Raw genomic sequence first — 23,813 nt, 5'->3', positions numbered from 1 at the left:
TCTTGTATTTTTGTCCCAATATAAAGACACTCCCCGAAGCTCCTGCTGCAGTGCAGTGGGTTAAGGATCTGGTGTTATCTCTGCAATGGCTCGAGTCACTGCTGAGGCACAGATTTGATCCTCAGCCTAACGCAGTAGGTTAAGGATCCAGTGTTGCTCTAGCTGTGGCTTAGATTGCAGCTATGGCTCAGATTCGATCCCTGGCCTGGGAACTTCAACATGCTGCAGTGTGGGGCCGGGGGCGGGGAGGGGAGATATTTCCTGCAGAGACTTTTGTCCTCAATCCCTGGGATACCAGGGAAAGCCAGTGGAGAAGCAATGTGGGTGAGGTGCCAACTTTTTTATACTCACTCAAATATTTTATTCCTATTTTTTTTTCTTTTTTGTCTTTTTAGAGTTGCACCCATGGAATATGGAGTTTCCCAGGGTAGGGGTCCAATCGGAGCTGTAGCTGCTGACCTATACCACAGACGCAGCCAAGCCAGATGAAAGCCATCTGCAACCTACACCACAGCTCATGGCAGCGCCAGATCCTCCTCCAGTGAGCAAGGCCAGGGATCAAACCTATGTCCTCATGGATGCTAGTCAGATTCACTTCCGCTGAGCCATGACAGGAACTCCAGTCCTAATGTATTTTAATACCAGGAAGTATCTTCAATGGTGGTATTACAACTCTGTGTATTCTTTGCTACAATTCAGCCTCATCTTTATTTTTTTTTCAATTTATTTTTTATTTTTTATCTTTTTAGGGCTGCACCTGTGGCATAGGAGGTTCCCAGGCTAGGGGTGGAATAAGAGCTGTAGCTGCTGGCCATTGTCACAGCCATAGGAACCTCAGATCCAAGCCGCATCTACAACCTACAGCACAGCTCACAGTAACGCCAAACCTTAACACACTGAGCAGGACCAAGGATCAAACCTGCATCCTCATGGATGCTAGTCAGAGTGGTTTCCACTGAGCCACGACAGGAACTCCTCAATTTATTTTTTATTAATTTTTGTTGTTGTTATTTTATGGCTGCACCCATGGCATATGTGACCTGTGCAGCAGCTGTGGCAACCGTCCTTTAACCCACTGCGCCTGGCTGGGGATCGAACCCACACCTCCACAGTGATCCAAGCCACAGCAGTCAGATTCTTAACCCACTGTGCCATGGTAGGAACTCCCCAGCCTCATTTTAAAATGCTGCTAACCAGATAGAGGTCAGATGTGAATTAAAGGAAGGACCAGAGCATAGACGGGAGCTCCTGACAATTCCACTCTTGCTGTGGATGATTCTCCTTCCATAGTGTTTCCTCTGCCTATAACTATGATAGAGAGAAAAAGATGAATTAGAGCATGTTTCTTAAAGGCTCTGCCAGTTTTGTTTGTTTTTGTTTTTCTTTTTTGCTTTTTAGGGCCTCACTTGTGGCATATGTAGGTTCCCAGGCCAGGGGTCCAATCGGAGCTACAGCTGCCGGCCTATGCCACAGTCACAACAACGCCGGATCTTTAACCCACCGAGGGAGGCCAGGGATCGAACCCACAACCTCATGGTTCCTAGTCAGACTCATTTCAACTGCACCACAATGGGAACTCCTCTGCCAGTTTTAAAATAGTTTCTTAGACTTAAATTTTGGAATAGATTCAAATATAATTTGTACCTTATTCTCAAACCTCCTCCATTGCCAATATGTGGGATAAAGGGTTTGAGATCTCTCTCTCTCTCACACACACACACACACACACACACACACACACACACACGCATGAGTGGACAACGGTTTAGGTCCCTCCAGCTAAGATCTCTTCCCTTAAGGAATTTAGTATTGCATACGTTTCTATGTGTGATATACGCATTCCGCCTTCTCCCTATGCCCTAAATCACTTTATGGTGTTGAAAGATACACATAGACAAGCAACATTAAATTAACCCCATATCTCTAAATTGTCCAGAGTGATTGAGGACCTTTTTGTAAGGTGTTCCACAACACCAGAGTATACTTGAGACACTGAGTGGGAAGGGGAGAACATTCCAGACAAAGGGAATGGCATGTTTAGAATTGGAGCCAAGAAACGCCCAGTAGTTCAGAAAAGTACATTTCAGCGGAAAGAAGGATGGTGAAGTTAGGCAAATGGTAAAGATCATGATGGATTTTGTAAGCCTTGTGAAAGAGTTTGGAAAGCAGTGATATGCATCATTAACTGAAAAGAGAAAAATGTCAAGGACACTTGCAGTGAGACTTAGCTTGCTAAAGAGTTATGAGGTCACTGATGCATTCCAGGCTAGGCTGCTCATATTCTGGTCAGGTCTTCATCTGTTAAGAGATACACATGGCCTGGATAAGTGAAAATTTGGGTACCCAGAGCAGCTCTGTTCTATACAATTTTCTGTACTGTCCATAACCACCAGAAACACATGGCTATTGAGAGCTTGAAATGAGGCTAGTGCAATGAGGATGGTAATTTGCCTTTAGGATAATGAATAGTGAAGGAATAATAGAGGTAGACTTGTTGGGGATTAAATCCTAGGAAATATGGGCCTAACTCCAAAATCCATTCTGCACAGCCAGAGCAACATTTTAGAACTTGGCAAATTTCGGTGACTACAGGACATAACCAAATCTAAAGAGAGAATGTGTCAAAGTTCAGAGGCACATTCCAGCCCAATCTGGCAAAAGCTGAGCACCAGGGCAGGCTTGTAGGAAAATCAGAAAAATTCTTCTAGACCTGACTCAGTGGAGCAGGGTTGTTTTAGAAACACAAGGTGTGGTCCCTAGGATTAAAGAGAAACAGATTGAAGTAAACATCCTATTGCCTATGAAATGATTAACCAAGAAGGAAACAAAAGTAGAAGACATCTCGAGGGTCTTTCTTCTTGTGCATTTAGAACTGTTGGCTGTCCACTGGTAAATATTTCCCACTCCATAGTGAACACCACTTACAAATGAATATTAGTCCAGAACTATGAGGGGTTTCTTTTAAATAAATACTGGTCTCTCTCTGCCTGCAGACCTTAACTCTAAAATAATTCAGACAACCAATCAGGAAGAATTGAAGGGGTGCTGCAGGACTAATTCCTTCACCTCACCTATTCATAAGTTCCTTATAAGTAAATTGAGTGAGTGGGCTTATCCATCTTTTAGGGAGAAAAAGGAGCATGCTCTATTAGCAAACCTCTACTTTCAGACAAAATTGGACTAAAAACATATAAGAAAGCCAAACATTTGAGAAATGTATTTTAGGAGTTCCCTGGTGGCTCAGTGGTTAAAGGATCCAGCATTGTCACTGAGCAGGCCCCAGTCCCTGCTATGGTGTGGGTTTAATCCCTGGCCTAGGAATTTCTGCATGCCACAAATGTGACAGAAGGAAAGGAAGAAAGAGACAAAGAGAGAAAGAAAGAAAGAAAGAGAAAGAAAGAAAAGAAAGAAAGAAAGAAAGAAAGAAAGAAAGAAAGAAAGAAAGAAAGAAAGAAAGAAAGAAAAATTTTAGAGTGACATTCTATTTCACAGAAAGCTAAACTGATATAAATTTTGTGATTTTATTCCTCATCTTTTACACCTAATAAAGTCAAGCTTTTCATGTTGTTCTTTAAATCTATTCCCTTTGTAAATGTAGTATTAATCATTCTAATTTCAATGTCTAATAAAATCTAAATGCTATTCATCCATTATGTGCTTAATTATTTTCGCCTTTGTCTTAATTGTATTCTGACCCTGACTTTTTACCGCTGGTTTATGCATATTTATATTTTCATTTCCACTCAATGTTAGATAAGGAAAATGACAATAAAATAATCAAATAATTTTGTAATACCACTGCTCAAGACAAATTTAGATATACTGTATAACCTATAGGAAGAAATAATAAAAAAAATTAAATGTTTGCTTGCCGATTACAAATCTCTAATTTGGCATTAAAAAAGGCCATGTAAAGGTGTCAGTGCATGATTCACAAAAATGCAGATGTATTTAAAGACAAAAGTATCAAAGCCAAGAGTAGTCTCTGTACTTCAATATCATTTGCATTTAGCTAGAGTTCTAGGACATTCATATGTGATGGGAGGACATGTCAGTGCAACTTCAGCAGGGAAATGTATAGGTTAGAAGAGGTGGGGATTGATTTGGCAGCACTGGTAAAGAAAAGGGAAGAAATACTAATATTTACCGAGTGCCACCTGGGTGCTTGAGGATGCATTTAATTATCTCACTTACTCTTCACAACAGCCCCTCAACTAATGACACAGATATGTCTTTGTGTTTGATAGAGGAAAGACTGAATGAGAACAAGGCAGTCCTGCCTTTGTGAAATTCATACTCTAGTACAGAAAACAAAGTAAACAGAGAGGGAAAAAAAAAAAGAAATGACAAATTAAAATAAGCACCATGAAGGAAGCAAATGAGCAGATATAGCAAATAGTAAGAGGAAATGATGACAAGGAGGAAATAATGACAGGTAGGAATATCAAGAAAGTCTGCTTTGAGAAAGGATTTAATTGTTAATCAAAGGAAGAAATAGAGCTGTCCATGCAGGAAATAGAAAAAAAGAGTGGGATGTGCAAATGCCCTCAGATAAGAAATATCCCTACATCCACTAAGTAATGAATGGGTTGGGAGGTAAGAGTAGAAATAGAAACATCGTTAGGAGGCTATTGGTGGTGATCTAACTGAGAGTTTTTCTTGAGTTAAGAGTATTAGAGATGAAGAGAGATGAACAGAATCAAGATGCATTTTGGAGACAGAGATAGATTTTATGGTAGTACTTTGCCACATTTACTTATTAATATTCCCTACATAACAGATGAGAAATAGCCCAAAAGAACAGGAAATTAACAAAACCCTATCAATAGGTAACTTCAGGGTGAGGTTATAAACCCTGCCTTCTTTAAAGCCCTTTCCTCAGCATTACACTTCTTTGCTTTATTAATTCAAGGTTAATGTGGGTTTTATAGAGTCCTAAAAATAGAGGTGCTTGCCAGTCAAATGATTTTGAATTAGAAAATGCTTTAATGACTGGACAGTTTACAGATTTTCAGTTTACAAACACACAACTTCATTTCATCTGAAAGGGGCACCCAATTCTACTCCAGTATACTTTGTCTGCTCAAAATGTCAAAATACTCTCGCATTTCTTCCAGAGATGTTTTGTTATCCCCATACATGTGCAAAATTTTCCACTAACTAAAGCATCAATTTGTAGCAATTCTGAGCCATATGCTATTCTTACCATAAGTCTAAATTGGGTTATTTGAGTGACCAACTTGTTTTTTCAGCTTTGCTAAAAATATGCCTGTCTCTTCCATATTTAAAATGGCTGGTTGCTGATAATCTCCTACTTTTCCAAGTACGTCAACATGTGACGGAGGCTTGAAACAAAAAGGCTTGGAGTCAAAAGTTAAGCTGGAAAGGACTTTGCTCTTCATAAACTCAGTGCTTCTGCAGTTTTTTTTTTTTTTTTCACATTTGTTCTCGCTTTACTGTGACACTCTGCTCACCAGTACTTCCATTTCTTCTTTTTCTTGGCACGTGGGAGGCTTGTACTTCCTCACCCTACTTGCATGGCATACTACTTGCTCTAGAGGCAGTTAGGAGCTGCCATGCAATTCTCCGCTCCCCGACTGCAGGATCTAGCCATGTTTGAAGACTTTGTTAGCCTGAGTCTCTGATGAGAATGACCTGCACCCGGGTCTTCCCACCCAACCCTCAACAGACATGTTGTAAGAAGACAAAAGAACTTTTGTTGTTTGAAGACACTAAGATTGGGGATTTTTTGTTGTTCTGCTGCAATATAACTTTGTCTGCTTGACTGCTGTAGGTTCCTTCACGGTCTTGACAAGGAGGAAAATACAGATTTCCAAATTAGAGAAGCATGACAGATAGTAGGGGTAGAAAATGAGGTTTGGATTCAAATGGACCTGGTTTTAATCCAGTCTCTGAACTTACTCTCTTAGGCCTTCTTTTTCTTAGATGTAAAAGAGCGAGAATAGCATAATTGTGCTATGACAATATGTCAAGTGCCTACCAGGATGCCAAACCATAGATGATGTTCAATGAAAAGAGCTATTTTCGTGATGAGTAGTGGTGAATAGTCTAACAGTCTAGAAGGAGATAACCATGTAGGCAGGGATGAATCTGAAGAGACAGCAGAAATGGGGGAAAATGGTCGCTTATTCCCTCACATCCCTTTCTTCTCCCACTGCAAGTTGCTTCCCAGTCGTGAGCATGCCTCTCTCTCCCTCTGTGGACCCTGATGCTGTCTCTGCCCTCTTCCAACTCCTCTATCACAAACCACTCCCACTCATTAAACCATTCATTAAAATAGTTGCGTTAGGAGTTTACTTGAGCTAGTGGACTAAAGTTCTACAGGGTATTCCTTGCACGGCGTCCAGGTAGAGGGGGCAGTGGGTTGCCTTTCACCTGAATCCAGGATGGCAAAGAGATTTCTCAAGCGTCTTAGACTCACTAAGCCAGGTAGGCCTCCAGGGTAGCCTTTTTTTGGACCATGCCCATGGCTTGTGGAAGTTTCCTTGGCTAAGGACAGAACCCATACCACAGCAGTGACGATGCTAGATTCTTAATTGCTGGGCCCCCGGGAAACTTCTCCTGGGCAGTATTTAGAGGAGACTTTGATAAGGTTTGCATTTATGCGGCTGTCCAGAATCTGCTGGGAAAAGTCTATGATAGTTTGGCAGGGGCTTCCATGAGCTCAGGAGTTTGGCTGGCAGGGCTAGTGTTTGCATGACTCTTGAAAATTTACATCACTGTTCCATGCCATCCTCACATTAACTCTCAAAGCATCCTGTAAAAGGGCACTAAGATGGCATTGCAAAGGATGAACTAAAGCTTAAAGCTTTTAGATCATTTTAAAAATTCACATAGATGGGAACCAGAAGAGAATATATTTAGGACTACCCATTCTATGAGGATGCAGGTCTGATCCCTGGCCTCACTCAGTGGGTCAAGGACCCGGCATTGCTGTGAGCTGAGGTGTAGGTGCAGATGCGGCTCAGATCTGGTGTTGCTGTGGCCATGGTGTAGGCTGGCAGCTGTAGCTCTAATTCAACCCCTAGCCTGGGAACTTCCATATGCTGTATCTGCAGCCCTAAAAAAGTCAAAAGAAGAAGAAGGAGAAGGAGAAGAAAGAGAATATATCAAAACCAATACCTCTGGTTTCAAGTCTAATAACTTTCTCTCTTTCACTGTAACAGGTATTTTCTGTCTCTGGAGAAGCAAATTTGATAATGTCTCTTGATTTAATAACATATAGTATCATGACAATAGATTTTTTTTTATTTCTCAAATGAATTTATCATAGATATTTCTCTTCAGGCATAAATTGGGAATGTGAAATTACGCTTTCTACATTTATAAAATAACTAAAAGAGAGAAAGAAGACATGAGGGTTTAAAAAAATCTATAAATATACTCAAAATAAAATTACTGGTGGGGTATTCTGTACAGTCACATGTTCTGGCTAAGAATAATACCACAGTTTCAGAGAATTTTTATCTCTTCCTACATGAATGAAAAGAGAAGGAAAAGAGGAGAGATGCTAAAATTTAAGTCCAAATTTCTTAAAGAAACTATAATTGTTTTCTTGTGGCTAATATTTCTAAATCCTATCTATTCTCAGTCAGTTTTAAACATTGGAAATATTTTTAAAGCTACAATGAAAACTCAAGATTTGTAGCCAGACAACCCTGGGTTTGAATAATAATCCCACTGTCTAAAGTAATAGACATTGAAAAAAATTGTTATAGATATTGGGAAATTAAGGCGATTAAGCCTTAATTTAAAGATAGGCCTCAAGTTTCGCATCTCTAACATGTAAGTTTACAGTAACATCTATAGAATGGTAGTGAGTATTAAATGAGAGAGTAAATAGAAAGCATTTAAAGATAGTAAATTTTAGAAAATGTTACTTCTCTTTTGCCTTTGCATCCTACAGATTGATATTTCTCTCTGATTCCTATTCCTTAGTAACACACAGTCAAGATTTTATTAACTCAGTAAGTATCGGAGGAAAGGAAAGATGGAAGAAAGGATGGAAGGAAGGAAGGAAAGAGAAGGGAGGAAGAGAAGGAAAGAAATTTAAGAAAAACAATTCTAAAATTGGGTAGAGATGCTCTTCCTTCTCTGAATTTCCTTCTCTGATAGATATTGTTCTATCAGCAGAGATTGGAAGGCCTTGGAGTTACCCTGCCCTCGGGCTCTTTTCCCAGTAGAGACATAAGAGGTATAAAACATTTTCATAACACTTCTGATCACATCACTTGAAATTAGTCATTTGTTCCCAAAGCAGACCCTCCTGCTTGAAAGACCTCTGGCCTTGTTTGATTATGTCATTTATTCACAGGTGAAATTTTTACAGAAATATATTTTAGGGCCACTAATCTCATCATTATACACAATTATGCATTTATCTTTCAGACAACTGACAAGATACCAAATGTAAACCTATGAGACTGAAGAATTCCCAGTACCCAGTCCAGGTTTTGGCTTAGCTGGACTTTTGCTCTTTATGCTGCTTCAGATAGCTATTTCCATCCTCACCTGAGAGTAGCATCTCTATGGGTTGGGGCAGTTATGTCTACCATGAAGAAGGCTTAGTTTCTCATATAATTTCAGAGCCTGAAATGTGAAGTAAATGACATGGTGAGTGTCGCCCAATGGATCGTATAAATGCAGTTCCCTCAACTTCTCACAATCAGTTTAGAGACAGATACCCTGGGTAATTATAGGCATTTATAATTAGACTTTTCTGGGGAACCATCTCAAAAAAAAAAAATGATTTGTTTAGCTGTGTACCAGATTAGTAACCGCAGGGTGTTGGCAAAATCTCCCACGTTGACTATGAAAACACAGCAAGAAGTGTTGATACAAGAAGAACTTTAGAAGAGTTTCATTATTTTCCCAAAAACAATTGCATCACTTCCTAGAAACAGAAGTACATGTCTTTTCAACCACTATTTTTCTTTTTAAAAAGTAGGAGAGAGTACATAAATATGGTGATGGAATGAAAAATCATTTCATGAATGAAATTCTAGCCAATGGAATTTTACTGGCACAATCTAAAAGTCAGGATTAGACTAAGAGTATGCACATTAAAACAAACACTGAACGATGTTCTGTGTGACCATGAGGCCTCCAGAGCACCAGCATGACCTTGTTTCAATAGCCAGACCGTGACATCAAGGGGACTAGGAGAGGCAGCTAACCCTTAACCCAAGATGACTTCAACAGCAGATAAAGCAGATGTACAATGCCTATTACACTCTTTTGAAGGTTTGTCTGTGTACAGAATCATAAATAAAAATCCCCAAATAAGCATGTTGGACCACATTACCCTCTGGGCTCCCTAATAGTATCATATACTTGTCTGAATGCCAGTTGCTCAATGACTTTGTAAATCCTTAATTATCCTCTTCTAAATGGGGAGCATCTAATTTCCCTTCAAATTTCAACCTCTAGATGAGTATATTACTCCGATTTGGAAATTACCAGAACAAAAATGTGACTATTCAAAGCAGCGAAATCAACCCGAGTTGATAACAGAAATTTTTACAACCTCCTATTCTCCCTAACATAAATAGAACAATTTGAATTTAGTCACTTAAAACCTGATTGATACAAACACAAATATCTTTCCCACCACTTGTTTTATGAGCTTTTTTTTTAACTGTTTATTTACTTATGGGGAAAACTTCCAGATATTTTAATATCAGAAATATGATCACTTTTGAAGTGCCTTTTCTTTTTTTTTAAACACTTTTTTTGGTTTGTTTTTTGTTTTTGTTTTTGCTTTTTAGGGCCACACTGAGGCATATGGAAATTCCCAGGCTAGGAGTCAAATCAGAACTACAGCTGCCGCCTACACCACAGCCACAACACCACCAGATCTAAGCTGCATCTTCGACCTGCACCACCTACATGCCGGATTCTTAACCCGCTAAGCAAGGCCAAGGATCGAACCTGCATCCTCATGGATACTAGTCAGATTTATTTCCGCTGAGCTACAGTGGGAACTCCTGAATTGTTTTTTCTAATTCGGCCAGGGCTGACATGCATCATTGAGATTTTTATTTGATCCCTAAGCCTGTTAAATCCCCAAAAACATGTTAGGTCTTGAGATTTTGGAGTTTAGATTTGGCTTCCTCCCTAAATCAATGAACCATTCTGTATTGGTTGAATTGTGTCCCCCTGCCTCAATCAAATTCATAAGTTGATGTCCTAACCCTTAGGACCTCACAAGGTGCCTTCATTTGAAAATAGGGTCATTGCAGATGCAATCAGTTAGGATGAGGTCATGCCAGAGTAGAGTAGGCCCCTGATCAGATATGACTGGTGTTCTTATAAAAAAGAGAAATTTGGACCTGAGACACGCACAAGGTGAATGCTATGTAGGGTGGTATGTCCACAAGCCAAGGAATGCCAAAGATTGCCAGCAGGCCACTTGGAACTAAAAGTGTAGCGTGGACAGTATCTCCTTCAGAGTCCTTGGAGGTAACGAACCCTGCCAGCTACTTGATCTTGGGCTTCCAGCCTCCAGAACTATGAGAACTAAATACTATGTTATAAGCCACCCAATCTGTGGTGTTGTTATGGCAGCCCTAGCAAACGAATATATCTTCTTTACTGCCGTAGCAGACAATAGTCCCCTTGGCTGTTTAGTGATTCTTTTTATCTCTGCTCCTATACTTCAAATGAGAATATTTGCAGATTACCAGTGTTCCCAGTCAGGCTTCAAAATGGTAGTCATTTAAAAAAAAAAAAAAAAAAAAAAGAACATTGAAAATGTACCTTTAAGCATTGCCCTGGCCTTCCAAAAGGTGAAAAAATATGAGACTTAGAAGAGAGAACAAGACAGTTTGTTATCTGCTTATACCTTCCTTTAAAAAAATATTGTAGCAACTCTCTGGGTACATACTAACATTGAGAAACATGTTGATAGAATTGTGAGCCTACATCATAAATAGTTAGAGCCAACGGGATGTTTAGCCAATGTTTTAAAGTAGGAGCTAAGCAACAGGAGGATTTCAAGTAGGAAATGAATAATGAAGTATATTTGCTATCAGGAAGAGAGAGGGGCATGACCCTGATCATTTAGGAAAACAAAAGGAATCCACCAAATCCTTCTACTCTTTAGAAAATAGAAAAGGAGGAGTGATGTCAAGGAAAAAGCAGCAGTCAGCACCCAGATTGAAGTCCTGCCTTTCCTAGCCCTGGGAGAACCTGGACTAGGTGAATTTCCTAAACTGCAGCTACACTCCCAACATTCAGCTCTCTGGGCCACATGTGATATATGGAATTTTCAAACCTTATTGTGCATGTGAATCAGTCGGAGGGCTTCTAAAAGTGCAGATTGCGTCTCCAGCCCAGCGTTTCCGATTCAGAGGTCTGGAATGGGGCCAAGAATGTACATTTCTAATAAATTCCAGGTGATGCTAATGCACTGGCCTGGGGAATGATACTTTGAGAACCACTGGACTACATCAGTGTTGTCACATCTGCCTAATGAGAAGAATCATCCAGAAGAAGCTTATTTTAAAAATAGCAAATCCTGGGTCCTATGCCAGACTTTCTGCCTCATAACCTCCAGGGAAGGGACGATGATTTTCTATTTTAGTAAACTTTGGGTGATTAGTATGATTAAGCAAGTTTGAGAAACACTGTATCAAATCTCCATGAATTCTCTTTCGGCATCTGTCATTTTCCCACGTGGTACCAATGGGTGGGCTTTGCAATATGGTAGTAATGGATGAGAACTTAGGAGTAGCCCAGTCACTGGGGTGTGACTCTAATCCTATAGGTCAACCATAAAACCATACTTCTCTTCATGAACAGATGCCCTGGGAGAAAGTCTTTCTTAATACCAGTTGTCCCTGGTACCATGACGCAGTCCAGAGACCACACTGAAAAAGGCCCAGGTGATGTAACTTTTACTGGCAACTCTAACATTTCTCTTTCACTCTTATTATCCCATAATCACACCTTGCTTTCAATATATTAATGGGAGCTCTAGCCTCAGGTTTTTTCCTCCTTAATTTCACAAGTGCTTAATGTGAGTTATGCTCTAGGTATTTTATTTCAAAACCACCTTCTTCCTTTTGTGCAGGAATACTTTTGCCGCCACCTGCTGAGTAAATTCCATTGGTTCAGCAGCTGGTTGATGGTAATTCAAGTTAACTCTTTAAAGGGTGGTTGGAGATTTGCAAAGAGCTTGTAGTAAAAGTGCTTGGGGCCCAGTTATACCTCTGTGCTGCTTTGGGACATATAATTCTTATCGCTCAGATCCATATTCCAGCCACTTACTCAAACGTGAGACATTCCTGTAAATGGCTTTCTATGGACCATCTTTTCCTCTGGTTTTAAGAATAATGGCCTCCAAAAGGGACAGGTGGAGGAAGGGAAGGGTCAACTGGGGGTTTGGGATGGAAATGTTCTAAAATGAGGTTGTAATGATGGTCATAGAACTATAAATACAATAATAAAATAAAATAAAATAAAGAATTCAGTGGGAAAAAAAGAATAATGCCTCATGCATATCATATCTAGTCTTTGCAGCTACATTACAAGGTAAGTGTTGCTTACTCTTTTACAAGTCAGGAAACTGAGCCGAGTGAGATTAAATATAGAATCTTCAAGGTCCCACAACTAGTTAGTGTCAGTCAGGATTCAAGGCCAGACTGTCCCACTTCAAGGCCTGAGCTATATCTATGAGACTATAGTATTATTCTGCCTTTGAAAAAATGAAAAAATATTGGATCAAATTGGAGAGAATATTTCAATTTGTTATTTTTTTCTTGAGTTTCTTAGGCTGCATCTAAATTTTGTTTATGTGAGAAAAGGCTGTGGCACTCTTCCTCAGTCTTGTCCATTACCTCACAGAATCTCTGCCAACCCCAACTACAAATACAAATCTAGCTCTGTGACCTGAAAGGCAATAATTGGACAGTTATTCAGAAAATGTGACTAATTGCTTTAAGTAACATAAAGACAGTTTGGACCTTAAATTATCTTGAATGATTGCTTTTGCTCAAACTCTCATTGCTGATTGCTACACATTCTTTTCCTGTTCTTTCTTTCACCAACAAGGACTTACTGGATACAAAATCTATGCCATCCACCAGACACGGGGATGAAAAACACATCCCTGCCTTGGCTAGCAGAGAAGATAGGCAAATACACCAACAAATTACAACACAGATGGATATTTTATCAAGAAGATTTTCTGGCAGAGGTGGTCCCTGAGTTGAAGCCCATAAAAATGAGTTAGAGTTAATCATGCAGAAAGAACAGCATGAGCAAAGCATGAAGGTGTTAGGCAGTAATTTGGCATTGCTGAAGAACAAACTAGATATAGAAGAGGATACCAGGGGCTCAGCAGAGGCTAGATTGTAGAAAACCTTAGGGAATCAGCTAAGTTGCTTTAACTTTGTCCTGAAGCCCATAAGAAAGAGATTAATGATGTTACAAAGGAAAAAAACTGTACAGATTTTGGTTTTATTAGTAAAATATTATTCTGGTAGCAGATGTGGAAGATGATTAAATGGCACAAGACCTGAATCAGGACACTGGTTATTGGGGTAATTCAGATGAGAAATGAAAGAGGCCTGTATTTAAGACAGGGCAGTGCAGATGAAGAGACAGAATTGAGAAACACTGGTAGCATTAGTAAAACTTGAAAGATGTTAGATATCTAGAATCTCTTAATTTTTTTCTTTTCTTCCAAAGTCTTACTAAGAATATGTTACTAAATTTTCCCTATTCCCTCCGTATTCTTAGTATAACATTTCCTTAATTTTGCTTGAGTGCCTATTTTTTATTCTTTACCAGTGAAAGCAGTGGCCTCTGCCATCATGACCAATACAGCAATAAGCAACTATTTATGGATCAATATTACTAAATCATACTTTATCTAGTCTTAAAGCAAGTTTATCCCTTTGTTTTATTCCAGCATTTCTATTGGTAACCTCTGTTTGGTTTAACTTTGTGTTTTAAATGGCCTCGTAGTTTTTTAGGATGCAATCTCTTCTGCTCTTTGTATGCCACAGTTTTTAGTGCTTATTATTTATAATTTCTCATGTTTTCTATGTATGCCTGCAATTTTATTTTTCTTTATTTCCTCTAAGTAATTCAGCAAAACACTTCTTATCTATTCCCAAAGTATTTAAAAGGATTTAAACTTCAGTTATATGTAAAATAAAATGATTAAAAATCATAATCAGCAATCACTAACTTTCTTTAAGAAATCAATGAAAAACTTATTTACTGAGGCTCTGGTGTACTTATTTCAGAAAAGAGAACACTATACTTTACTAAAAGAGGTCATAAATGAAGTTTTTCTACTGACCTCATATGTACAAATCATGTTAATTTTATTTCACATGCTATAGATCTTCAGCAATAACTTCATTTACTTTAAAGTGTAGTAAATTCAGCTCCTATCCCAAGGTAAGAAATAGCATAGCTAACTGAAAGACAAGTTAATTTTAGATGTAGGTTTCTATCTCATTTGTTTTTTTTTTTCCCTAATAGCAATCACTCCATATTCAATAAATATTTGCAGTTGTTTTTTTCAAGAAGTCTAGAGAAGACTCCTTGTACCACTCAAAGACTGACAAAAATATACAAACAACTTATACAACTCAACAGCAAAAAAAAATCCAACAACCCAATTGAAAAATGGGCAGATGACCTGAATAGACATTTCTCCAAGAAGATATACAGATGGCCAACAAGCACATTAAAAAATGCTCAACATCACTGATTATGAGAGAACTGCAAATCAAAACTACCATGAGATATCACCTCACACCAGTCAGAATGGCCATCATTAATAAGTATACAAATAACAAGTGCTGGAGGGGGTGTGGAGAAAAGGAACCCTCCTGCACTGTTGGTGGGAATGTAAGTTGGTACAACCACTATGGAGAACAGTATGGAGGTACCTTAGAAAACTATACATAGAACTACCAGATGACCCAGCAATCCCACTCTTGGGCATATATCTGGACAAAATTTTCCTTGAAAAAAACACACGCACCTGCATGTTCATTGCAGCACAATTCACAATAGCCAAGACATGAAAAAAACCCAAATGTCCATCGACAGATGATTGGATTAGGAAGATGTGGTATATATACACAATGGAATACTACTCAGCCATGAAAAAGAACAATGCCATTTGCAGCAACATGGATGGAACTAGAGACTCTCATCCTGAGTGAAGTAAGTCAGAAAGAGAAACACAAATACCATATGACAATCACTTATATCTGGAGTTTAATATATGACACAAATGAACCCTTCCACAGAAAAGGAAATCATGGACTTGGAGAAGAGACTTGTGGTTGCCAAGGGGGAGGGGGAGGGAGTGGGATGGACTGGGAGCTAGGGTTAATAGATACAAACTGTTGCCTTTGGAATGGATTAGCAATGGGATCCTGCTGTGTAGCACTGGGAATTATGTCTAGTCATTTATGATGGAGCATGATAATGTGAGAATAAATAATGTATACATGTATGTATAACTGGGTCACCATGCTGTACAGTAGAAAAAAAAATAAGGTATGGGGGAAATTAAAAAATAAATAAATAAAATTCAAAAAAAAGACTGACGAAAATAGCACAACATCAAAGAAGAGAAGTAAATAAAGAATCAACTGTCAACTAAATTGCACCTCTCTGCATCATGTTCATACCAAGCTGTCTGAGGCATCACTCACATATACTGCAGTTTGGCCACTTAGACTCGCCATCAAGTCTTTATTGAGCATGTTCTACATGCTTAGCACAATGCTACCCTCTGTAGGTACAAGAAATATATAAAGCACAGGTCCTGCCAACAAGAGGCTTAAAATATGGTTGAGTATTCTTTAAAAAAAAAAATCTTAAAAATGCATATGGTACAAATTATTTTTTGTATAAAAAATCATTTCAGATAATGACAACAAAATGAAGTCTTAGAACATGAATAAAATGGAGAAACACTCTAATCCATGCGCTAGGCCTAGATGTATTTTGAATTAAAATATTCAGTAAAATCCTGGGCTACTGGAAAACATAAGCACCAATATTTTTAAGAGAGCCTTTAAACATTTAAATATTCATAGTGATTAATTGAAAGTATATCAAACAAGGCATATTTTATTCATATCCTTAAGGTACCTGAATAATTACAATAGCCTTAACAACAGATTCTTTTAAATGTCCTTCAAATGACTGAAGATGTTGAAAAATAATTTGCTCTCTTTAGTAGCTTACATGGTTTCCTTATAACCTGAATTTCATTATTTTTTTTAAAGTTGTTCTTGCAGACACTAAAAATGTGGATCAATCAACACTATTTGAATTTTCATATATTTCATGGGTCAAAGTCCACTTATAAGACACATATGTTAGGAGACTGAGCTCCATCAGAAGTTAACATTTATCAAAATTCTCCTCCTTCCTTGGGAGAATTTTGATAAATGTTAACTTCTTTTTTTTTTTTTTTTTTTTTTGTCTTTTTGCTATTTCTTTGGGCCGCTCCCACGGCATATGGAGGTTCCCAGGCTAGGGGTCGAATCGGAGCTGTAGCCACTGGCCTACGCCAGAGCCACAGCAACGGGGGATCTGAGCCGCGTCTGCAACCTACACCACAGCTCACGGCAACGCTGGATCATTAACCCACTGGCAAGGGCAGGGACCGAACCCGCAACCTCATGGTTCCTAGTCGGATTCGTTAACCACTGCGCCACGACGGGAACTCCTGATAAATGTTAACTTCTGATGGAGCTCAGTCTCCTAACCCTAGTATTCCCTGCTTCCTTCTCTCTCCTTGCTCTGAGCATGGCTTGGCATGCCTCTTCACATTACCCTGGTCCAGTCACTTTACCAAGCAACACAGCTGGATTTTTTGTTTGCTGTTTTGTTTCTCACTAGGTTTCAGTGGTGCTGAATAAAATCACTTGTTCTGCAAGAGAATGGTCATGGAAGTAGGCAGGAGTTTATTTCTTCTAATGCAAAAGTCATGGGTCTATATATAGTCAGGAATCAGGCCTACACGGCCTACTTATAAAACACAGTAACATTATATTTTATATATGTATCCCATAGGGCTCCACAGTGGTTACTATAATGGCAATAAAATTGTAGATCAAACCCTGCTTCCACATATAACTTTTTTTGGCAGAGTTCCTAAGAAATTTATTTTGAGATTTCTTTCTCTTTCTTTCTTTCTATTTTTAGGGCTGCATTGCAGCACATGGAAGTTTCCAGGCTAGGGGTCAAATTGGAGCTGCAGCTGCTGGCCTATGCCACAGCGACAGCAATGCAGGATCCAAGCCATGTCTGCGACCTAGACCACAGCTCATGGCAATGCCAGATACTCAATCCACTGAGCAAGGCCAGGGATCAAACCCCCATCCTCATATATACTAGTCAGTCGGTACCGCGAGCCACAACGGAATGCCCTAGAGGTTTATTTCTATCCTCAATTACATAATTATGAGGACCCTTATTCATTGATAATAAAGAAAATGAAGATGAGGGCACTGGTTAAATATCAGTAAGTGTGTTGCTAAATCATGATCCAGAATATTTGAGAACATACATTACAGAGTTTATTTCAGGTGAATTAGCATGCAATATATACATTTTTATGGGTTAAAAATAGAAGAATTAAAAGTATTTTATACTGACATTTATCATTGCTACATCAGATTTCAAACCAATTGGACAAAGATATTTCTAATTGTATGAGAAATGTATTTACCAAATAATTATTTTTCAAATTTTTCCAATTATTACTTTATTATGTTCACATATAGAGCTTTAATAAACATTATCATATTAAACTGCATGTGATTATTCTGCCCCTGGGTGGAACATTTTTAAGTCAGGAAAGCTTGACATGAAATTTCCCAAATTAAAAAACAGGATGAAACAAAGAATGTTCTATAATAGTCATTGAAATTTTTAACAGCTGATCTGACAATGGACATAAATGCTACTTTTGTTGAGAATTTACCAAATAAGCATTTTTTGTGGTGTCACATATGCGCTAGTGCTATGAGACCTATGAAAAAAATATAAGAAAAATGTCCTGACCACCATGAAATAGAATTTCATCAAGGACATGCATAATGAAAATATTTAAGGGATAATACAATAATCATCAAAAATGGCACTATATAACTTCAGAGTTGGGGAGAGATGTAGGAAGAGAACAAAGACACAGTAGTCCCCCTTAGCCTTGGGGAATAGTTTTCAAGACCCTAGTGATGCCTGAAACCACAGATAGTAGCAAACCCTATAAATTCTTTTTTTTTCCTGTACATACATGCTTATTTCAAAGTTTAATTTATAAATTAGGTGCAGTAAGAGATTAGCAACAATAGCCAATAATAAAATACAACAATTATAACAACATACTGTAATACAAGTCATTTAAATATGATTGTTCTTGCACTCTCGCTCTCTAAATATCTTATTGTACAAGTTAATGCCTTTTCCACCTTAACTAAGTATTATCACATACCATGGCTGTAACTTTTTCGGTGTGAGATACGACAGCAAAACTAGCACAGATTTCTTTTTCCTTCTTCACAACTTTAAGGATAAAGATATCTTCTTACGCAGATTTTAACAACCTTAGCACTTGACTTTTTTCCTTTCCTTGGTAAGTTGAGAACTTGCACCTTTTCACTTAAAGGAGCACTTTACAGCTTCTCTTTGGTGTATCCGAATGGCCAGCATCACTACTCTTGGGTTTTGGGGCCATGATTACATAAAAAGCATATCAAGTGCTTGAACACAAGCACTGTGATACCTCAGTATTCAAGCTGATAACTCAGTTGGCTGCCAAGTAACTAATTAATGAGCGGGATATGCTGGATCAAGCATTGATTTATGTCCCAGGTGGGACAGGTTGAGACTCAAGGAGAGTTCATCACGCTATTTAGGGTGGCATAGAATTTAATGCTTGTGAATTGTTAACTTCTGGAATTTTCTTTAAAAAATGTTATTAAGGTGTAGCTGATTTACAATGTTGTGCTAATTTTCCATTTAATATTTTCAGGCTGTGATTGGCCACTAGCAACTGAGACCACGGATAAGGAGGGACTTCTATACTTAAATTGTCCAAAGCCTAAGGACAAGGTGAGACTTGAACATGTGGGAGATGAGTTTTGTGTGGGCAAAAAATAACCATGAGGTATCAGAATCAAGAAGAATGGCATGCAGGGAATTGAAGATGATTCTGTCCATGACATTTCAACCCACACAGTCAGGATGCCAGTTTAAAGTTGAGATTGAGAATTTGTGTTATATAGTTGGAGGTAAGTCTGGTAAAGAGTTGATCACAGTTAATACTTATTGAGTATGTTGATCACAGTTAATACTTATTGAGTATCTCCTGTGTAACATTCAATTTACATAGATTATCACAATAACAACACAGGTAATTATTATTATATTTAGTTTACAGATTAACTCTTTGAGAGTCAATGAAATCAATTAACTTTCTCAAGCCACCAGAGCTAGTGAGTGGCACAGCCAGATTTAAATCCAAGTTTGATTCCAAAACACATGCTTTTATTACTAGGTCATATTGTCTTTCAAATGCAGTGTCATTGTAGCAAATCTCACATCCCACTGTGCTGTAGGGAGAATAGTAAACCTAAAATCAAAAAACAAACTGGGTCTGACTTACTTATATTAGCTTTGTGACATTGGGCAAGCCCTCTGTAAAACTATCCCTCTTTTGTAAAAAATAAAAAAAAAAATAGTAAATAGATAATAGCTAGACAACTACACAGGTGAATGATGGACAGGTAGAGGTAATAGGAGATGGACATTCCTATGTCTGCAAGCCCTCCTTGCTCCATAAAATTTGCTAAATTTAAACCTGAATAAAGGGATTGTGTATAGCATCAGTTTTCTGCTAATTACATAAAGCCATTTCAACACACATTTGAATGAAAATAATTTTAGTTCACAACTAATTCACAACTGGTTCAACTATCCAAAAGGAATGAGTCAACTATTTTGATTCTATTTCATTGACAGAATTGACAATGGTGTGACAATATAGGCTCATATTATAAAACTGCTGATACCATATTATCTATTCCCAGTTGTCTTTATAGATGACAGCATTACCCTTAGTGCCTAAAGAAGGGACACTCCAAAATTATGCGTCGAATTAAGTAAATAGGGAGAGGAAAAACAAGGAGGAAGAGAGAAGGAAAGAAAGACAAGAGAAAGAAATGGTTGAATTTAAAAGCAGCCTACGGCGCATTAGCTGAGAGATAGTAAATGATTCAGTATTTTTTAATTTTTTAAATTTTTATTGATTTATTTATTTTTGTCTTTTTGCCATTTCTTGGGCCACTCCCACGGCATATGGAGGTTCCCAGGCTAGGTGTCAAATAGGAGCTGTAGCCACCGGCCTACGCCAGAGCCACAGCAACTCAGGATCCGAGCCACATCTGCAACCTACACCACAGCTCACGGCAATGCCGATCATTAACCCACTGAGCAAGGGCAGGGATCGAACCCGCAACCTCATGGTTCCTAGTCGGATTCGTTAACCACTGCGCCACGACGGGAACTCCCTCAGTATTTTTTTAATACACAGATTTCTCATTTCAATTCAGACAAACTAGATCCTTTTATTTAAAAAAACAAAATTTGATAGTTAATAACTATGTCACTTATTAATTTTGCCCTCTATTTGTCACCCAAGAAGAAATTATAAGAAATCCCGAATTGACAGTGGTGAATCAGAAGCTGTGCCTGGATTTTTTATTCTCTAGCTCAACAATTAATCATCTAACCTCATTATTGTTTTCTATGACACTTCAGCCCTTAGCTGCATCATCAAAGACAGAGAAATAACAATTGATTCCTGAGTTACTAAATGACACATAACTAGAATGCAGACCTAAGGACTTTTAGTTCCCAGCTTAGCCCAAAAGAACACAGTATCTCCAAAACATTAATAACACGTTTTGCATAAATAACTTTGGTCATGGGACTCTCCTTCCTTCATCTGGCATTCTTTTCTATCTCATTAAGTTTATGTCCTATTAATTGAATTCTAGCTCTCAATAGGTAGGCTTTTTGCTGACAAAAATTTGTTCTGATTTTTCAAACTCCCATTGTAAAATCACAACAACCATAACATGTTAAGATGTCCATATCAGTTGAGATTCACGTAAAGGTCTGAAGTTGAGGGAAAACTCTGGGAAGATGGGATTTTCTTTTTTGCATTTTTTTCTCGAGTCACGTCTATGCCATCCTGCTCAAATTCTTAAAATGTATACTCAAAATCCAGTCCAAGAAGTTGGTTTAACACTCAAAGATACAGATTATAACAATAAACTTGGTCTCAGTGGGTATTACTGACAAGAAAAAAAAAACATTAAAAATTTTTAAAAAGATGAAAAAGAAGAAACAATCCAAATCAAAATATACAATTCTCCTTCTCAGGTGGGGAGAAATACATAAACTCAAGAAAGCAGGAACTGCAAAAAAAGTCCAACTCCATTCTTTCATTATCTGTTAGAATAGAGAGAGAAAGATAAAATAAGCATGGATAGGGATAATTATTGTATATGTTGTGAGAACTAAGATGTAAGTAAGAAATATGTCAGACCACAAAATGTTCTCCTTTTTTTTTTTTTTTTTTTAAACTTTTTAGGGCCACACTTTTGGCCTATTGAAGCTAGAGGTCAGATAAGAGCTGCAGCTACCAGCCTACGCCACAGCCACAGCAATGACAGATCTGAGCCATGTCTGAGACATACACCACAGCTCACGGCGATGCCAGACACTTAACCCACTTCATCATCATGGATACCAGTAGGGTTCATAACCTGCTGAGCCACAATAGGAACTCCAGACATCAAAACATTCTTGTTTGAAGTAATTACATCTGTATTTTATAAATAAAAGCAATTTAAATACTTCTGGATTTTGGATAATTTAAGCTTTCTGGATTATCTAATTATGCTAAGTGTATGCCTATCTTCTGAGTAATTTTTCTGGTTTCCAAGATTGTATTGCAAAAGCATAATCAAATTATAAAACTACATCAATTGTACACCATCAAATTGTCAAATAATCTTGCCACAAAAACAAGCTCTAATCAGTACATAGCTATACCCTAAAAGGAAGAGTTCAAATTAAAATAGCCATGAAACATAATTTTTCTCCTCTCAAATCAACAAAGTAGTGTGTGAGTATTTGTGTGTGTAGTTTGTTTGTTTTTTTTTCTTTCTATAGCCACATCTGCTGCATATGGAAGTTCCTAGGCTAGCTGTTGAATCGGAGCCGCATCTGTCTGCCTACACAACAGCCACAGCAACGCCAGATCCAAGCTGCATCTGTGACCTATGCCACAGCTCACGGCAATGCCAGATCCTAAACCCACTGAGCAAGGCCAGTGATTGAACCCATATCCTCACAGACATTATGTCCAGTTCTTAACCTGCTGAGTCACAACAGGAACTCCATGTGTGCGTTCTAAGATAACCTACAGTGCTGGTTGGAGTAAAGCAAAGTAGAAACTCTCTCATATTGCTAATGAAATATTAAATCTAGAATAATTCTTTTGGAAAGTAGTCATACTACAGGGAACTTTAAAAAAATATTAAAAATTTACATATGATTTATTCCTTAAAGTATACTTTTGGTAAAAAAAAAAAAAAATCACAAATATTAGGAGTTCCCGTCGTGGCACAGTGGTTAACGAATCCGACTAGGAACCATGAGGTTGCGGGTTCGGTCCCTGGCCTTGCTCAGTGGGTTAAACGATCCGGCGTTGCCGTGTGCTGTGGTGTAGGTTGCAGACGCGGCTCGGATCCTGCGTTGCTGTGGCTCTGGCGTAGGCCGGTGGCTACAGCTCCGATTCGACCTCCATATGCCGTGGGAGCAGCCCAAGAAATAGCAAAAAAAAAAAAAAAAAAATCACAAATATTAAAAAAAAATCTCTGCATTTCAGACCAGGTAATGATATAGCTCTATTCATCAATGGTGCTTTGCTTTCTAATTTTCTATTTTCCAAAATTTCTATAGAGAGTCTGGCTTACTTATATGATGAGGGAAAGAACGATAAGATTTACTTTAAATATTTTTTAATGGAGTGGGATGGACTGGGAAATCTGGGGTTAATAGGTGCAAACTATTGTCTTTGGAATGGATAAGCAATGAGATCCTGCTGTATGGCCCTGGAAATTACATCTAGTGATGGAGCATGGTGGAGGATAACGTGAGGGGGAAAAATGCATATGTGTGTGTGTGTGTGTGTGTGTGCGCGTGTGTGTGTGTGAGAGAGAGAGGGAGAGACTGGGTCACTTTGTTGTACAGTAGAAAGTTGACAGAACACTATAAACCAACTATAATGGAAAAAACAAAAATCGTTAAAAAAATAAATAAAAATTTTTAAATGGGATTAGTGTGAATTTACCAATAATGAGATGGGAACTGGGTATCTCCCTTCTTTTACTTCCTTTCGTTTTCCAAGGGATCTGTGTTTATAGCAAAGCAAGGCCCAGAATACATGTGTTACATGCAGCTTTCTAGGGGAAGGATGTAGGACCCTAAAGGTGAGTTGAGTAAGAACTTCATCGGCCTCGTGATTTTTCAGGTATGTTCCAGAAGCAACCAGCTTATTCTTATCACTGGGGCATTGTCACACAGTATTTATTGGAAAACACATTTAGATCTTTCCCTGAAGCACAGAAGTGATTATCTTTCAGTTATCTCACCCATGGGAGAACAAATAGCCAAAGAAATTGAGCTGCTTGAATGTCCACATCTGTTGTAAGAACTTATACTGAGCAGAG

General features: G+C 38.3%; 1 protein-coding gene and 1 long non-coding RNA gene across 8 annotated transcripts in view; one reads left to right on the top strand and one right to left on the bottom strand.

Moving 5' to 3' along the window:
* Positions 1 to 23,813, bottom strand: part of PTGER3 (prostaglandin E receptor 3) — a 201,483-nt gene that overhangs the window by 97,068 nt on the left and 80,602 nt on the right. The window contains exon 4 of one of the 3 annotated variants that reach the window (XM_005656132.3): positions 17,748 to 21,525. The exons of the other annotated variants lie outside the window; for them this stretch is intronic. Coding sequence (XP_005656189.1) covers positions 21,522 to 21,525 — 4 coding nt within the window. The 3' untranslated portion in view covers positions 17,748 to 21,521. Of the gene's footprint in view, positions 1 to 17,747; positions 21,526 to 23,813 lie in introns of those variants that run through there. 3 annotated transcript variants of the gene reach the window in all.
* LOC106507649 overlaps positions 1 to 23,813 on the top strand; it is a 372,669-nt gene that overhangs the window by 307,848 nt on the left and 41,008 nt on the right. For 3 of the 5 annotated variants that reach the window (XR_002345148.1, XR_002345149.1, XR_001303789.2), the window contains exon 4: positions 19,043 to 19,122. This is a non-coding gene — a long non-coding RNA (uncharacterized LOC106507649). Of the gene's footprint in view, positions 1 to 19,042; positions 19,123 to 21,667; positions 22,318 to 23,813 lie in introns of those variants that run through there. The other 2 variants (XR_001303786.2, XR_002345150.1) reach the window with 2 other exon arrangements.

The sequence above is a fragment of the Sus scrofa genome, chromosome 6, assembly GCF_000003025.6.
Source record: "Sus scrofa isolate TJ Tabasco breed Duroc chromosome 6, Sscrofa11.1, whole genome shotgun sequence".
Taxonomy (NCBI): domain Eukaryota; kingdom Metazoa; phylum Chordata; class Mammalia; order Artiodactyla; family Suidae; genus Sus; species Sus scrofa.
This window is presented reverse-complemented; position numbering and strand designations above follow the sequence as displayed.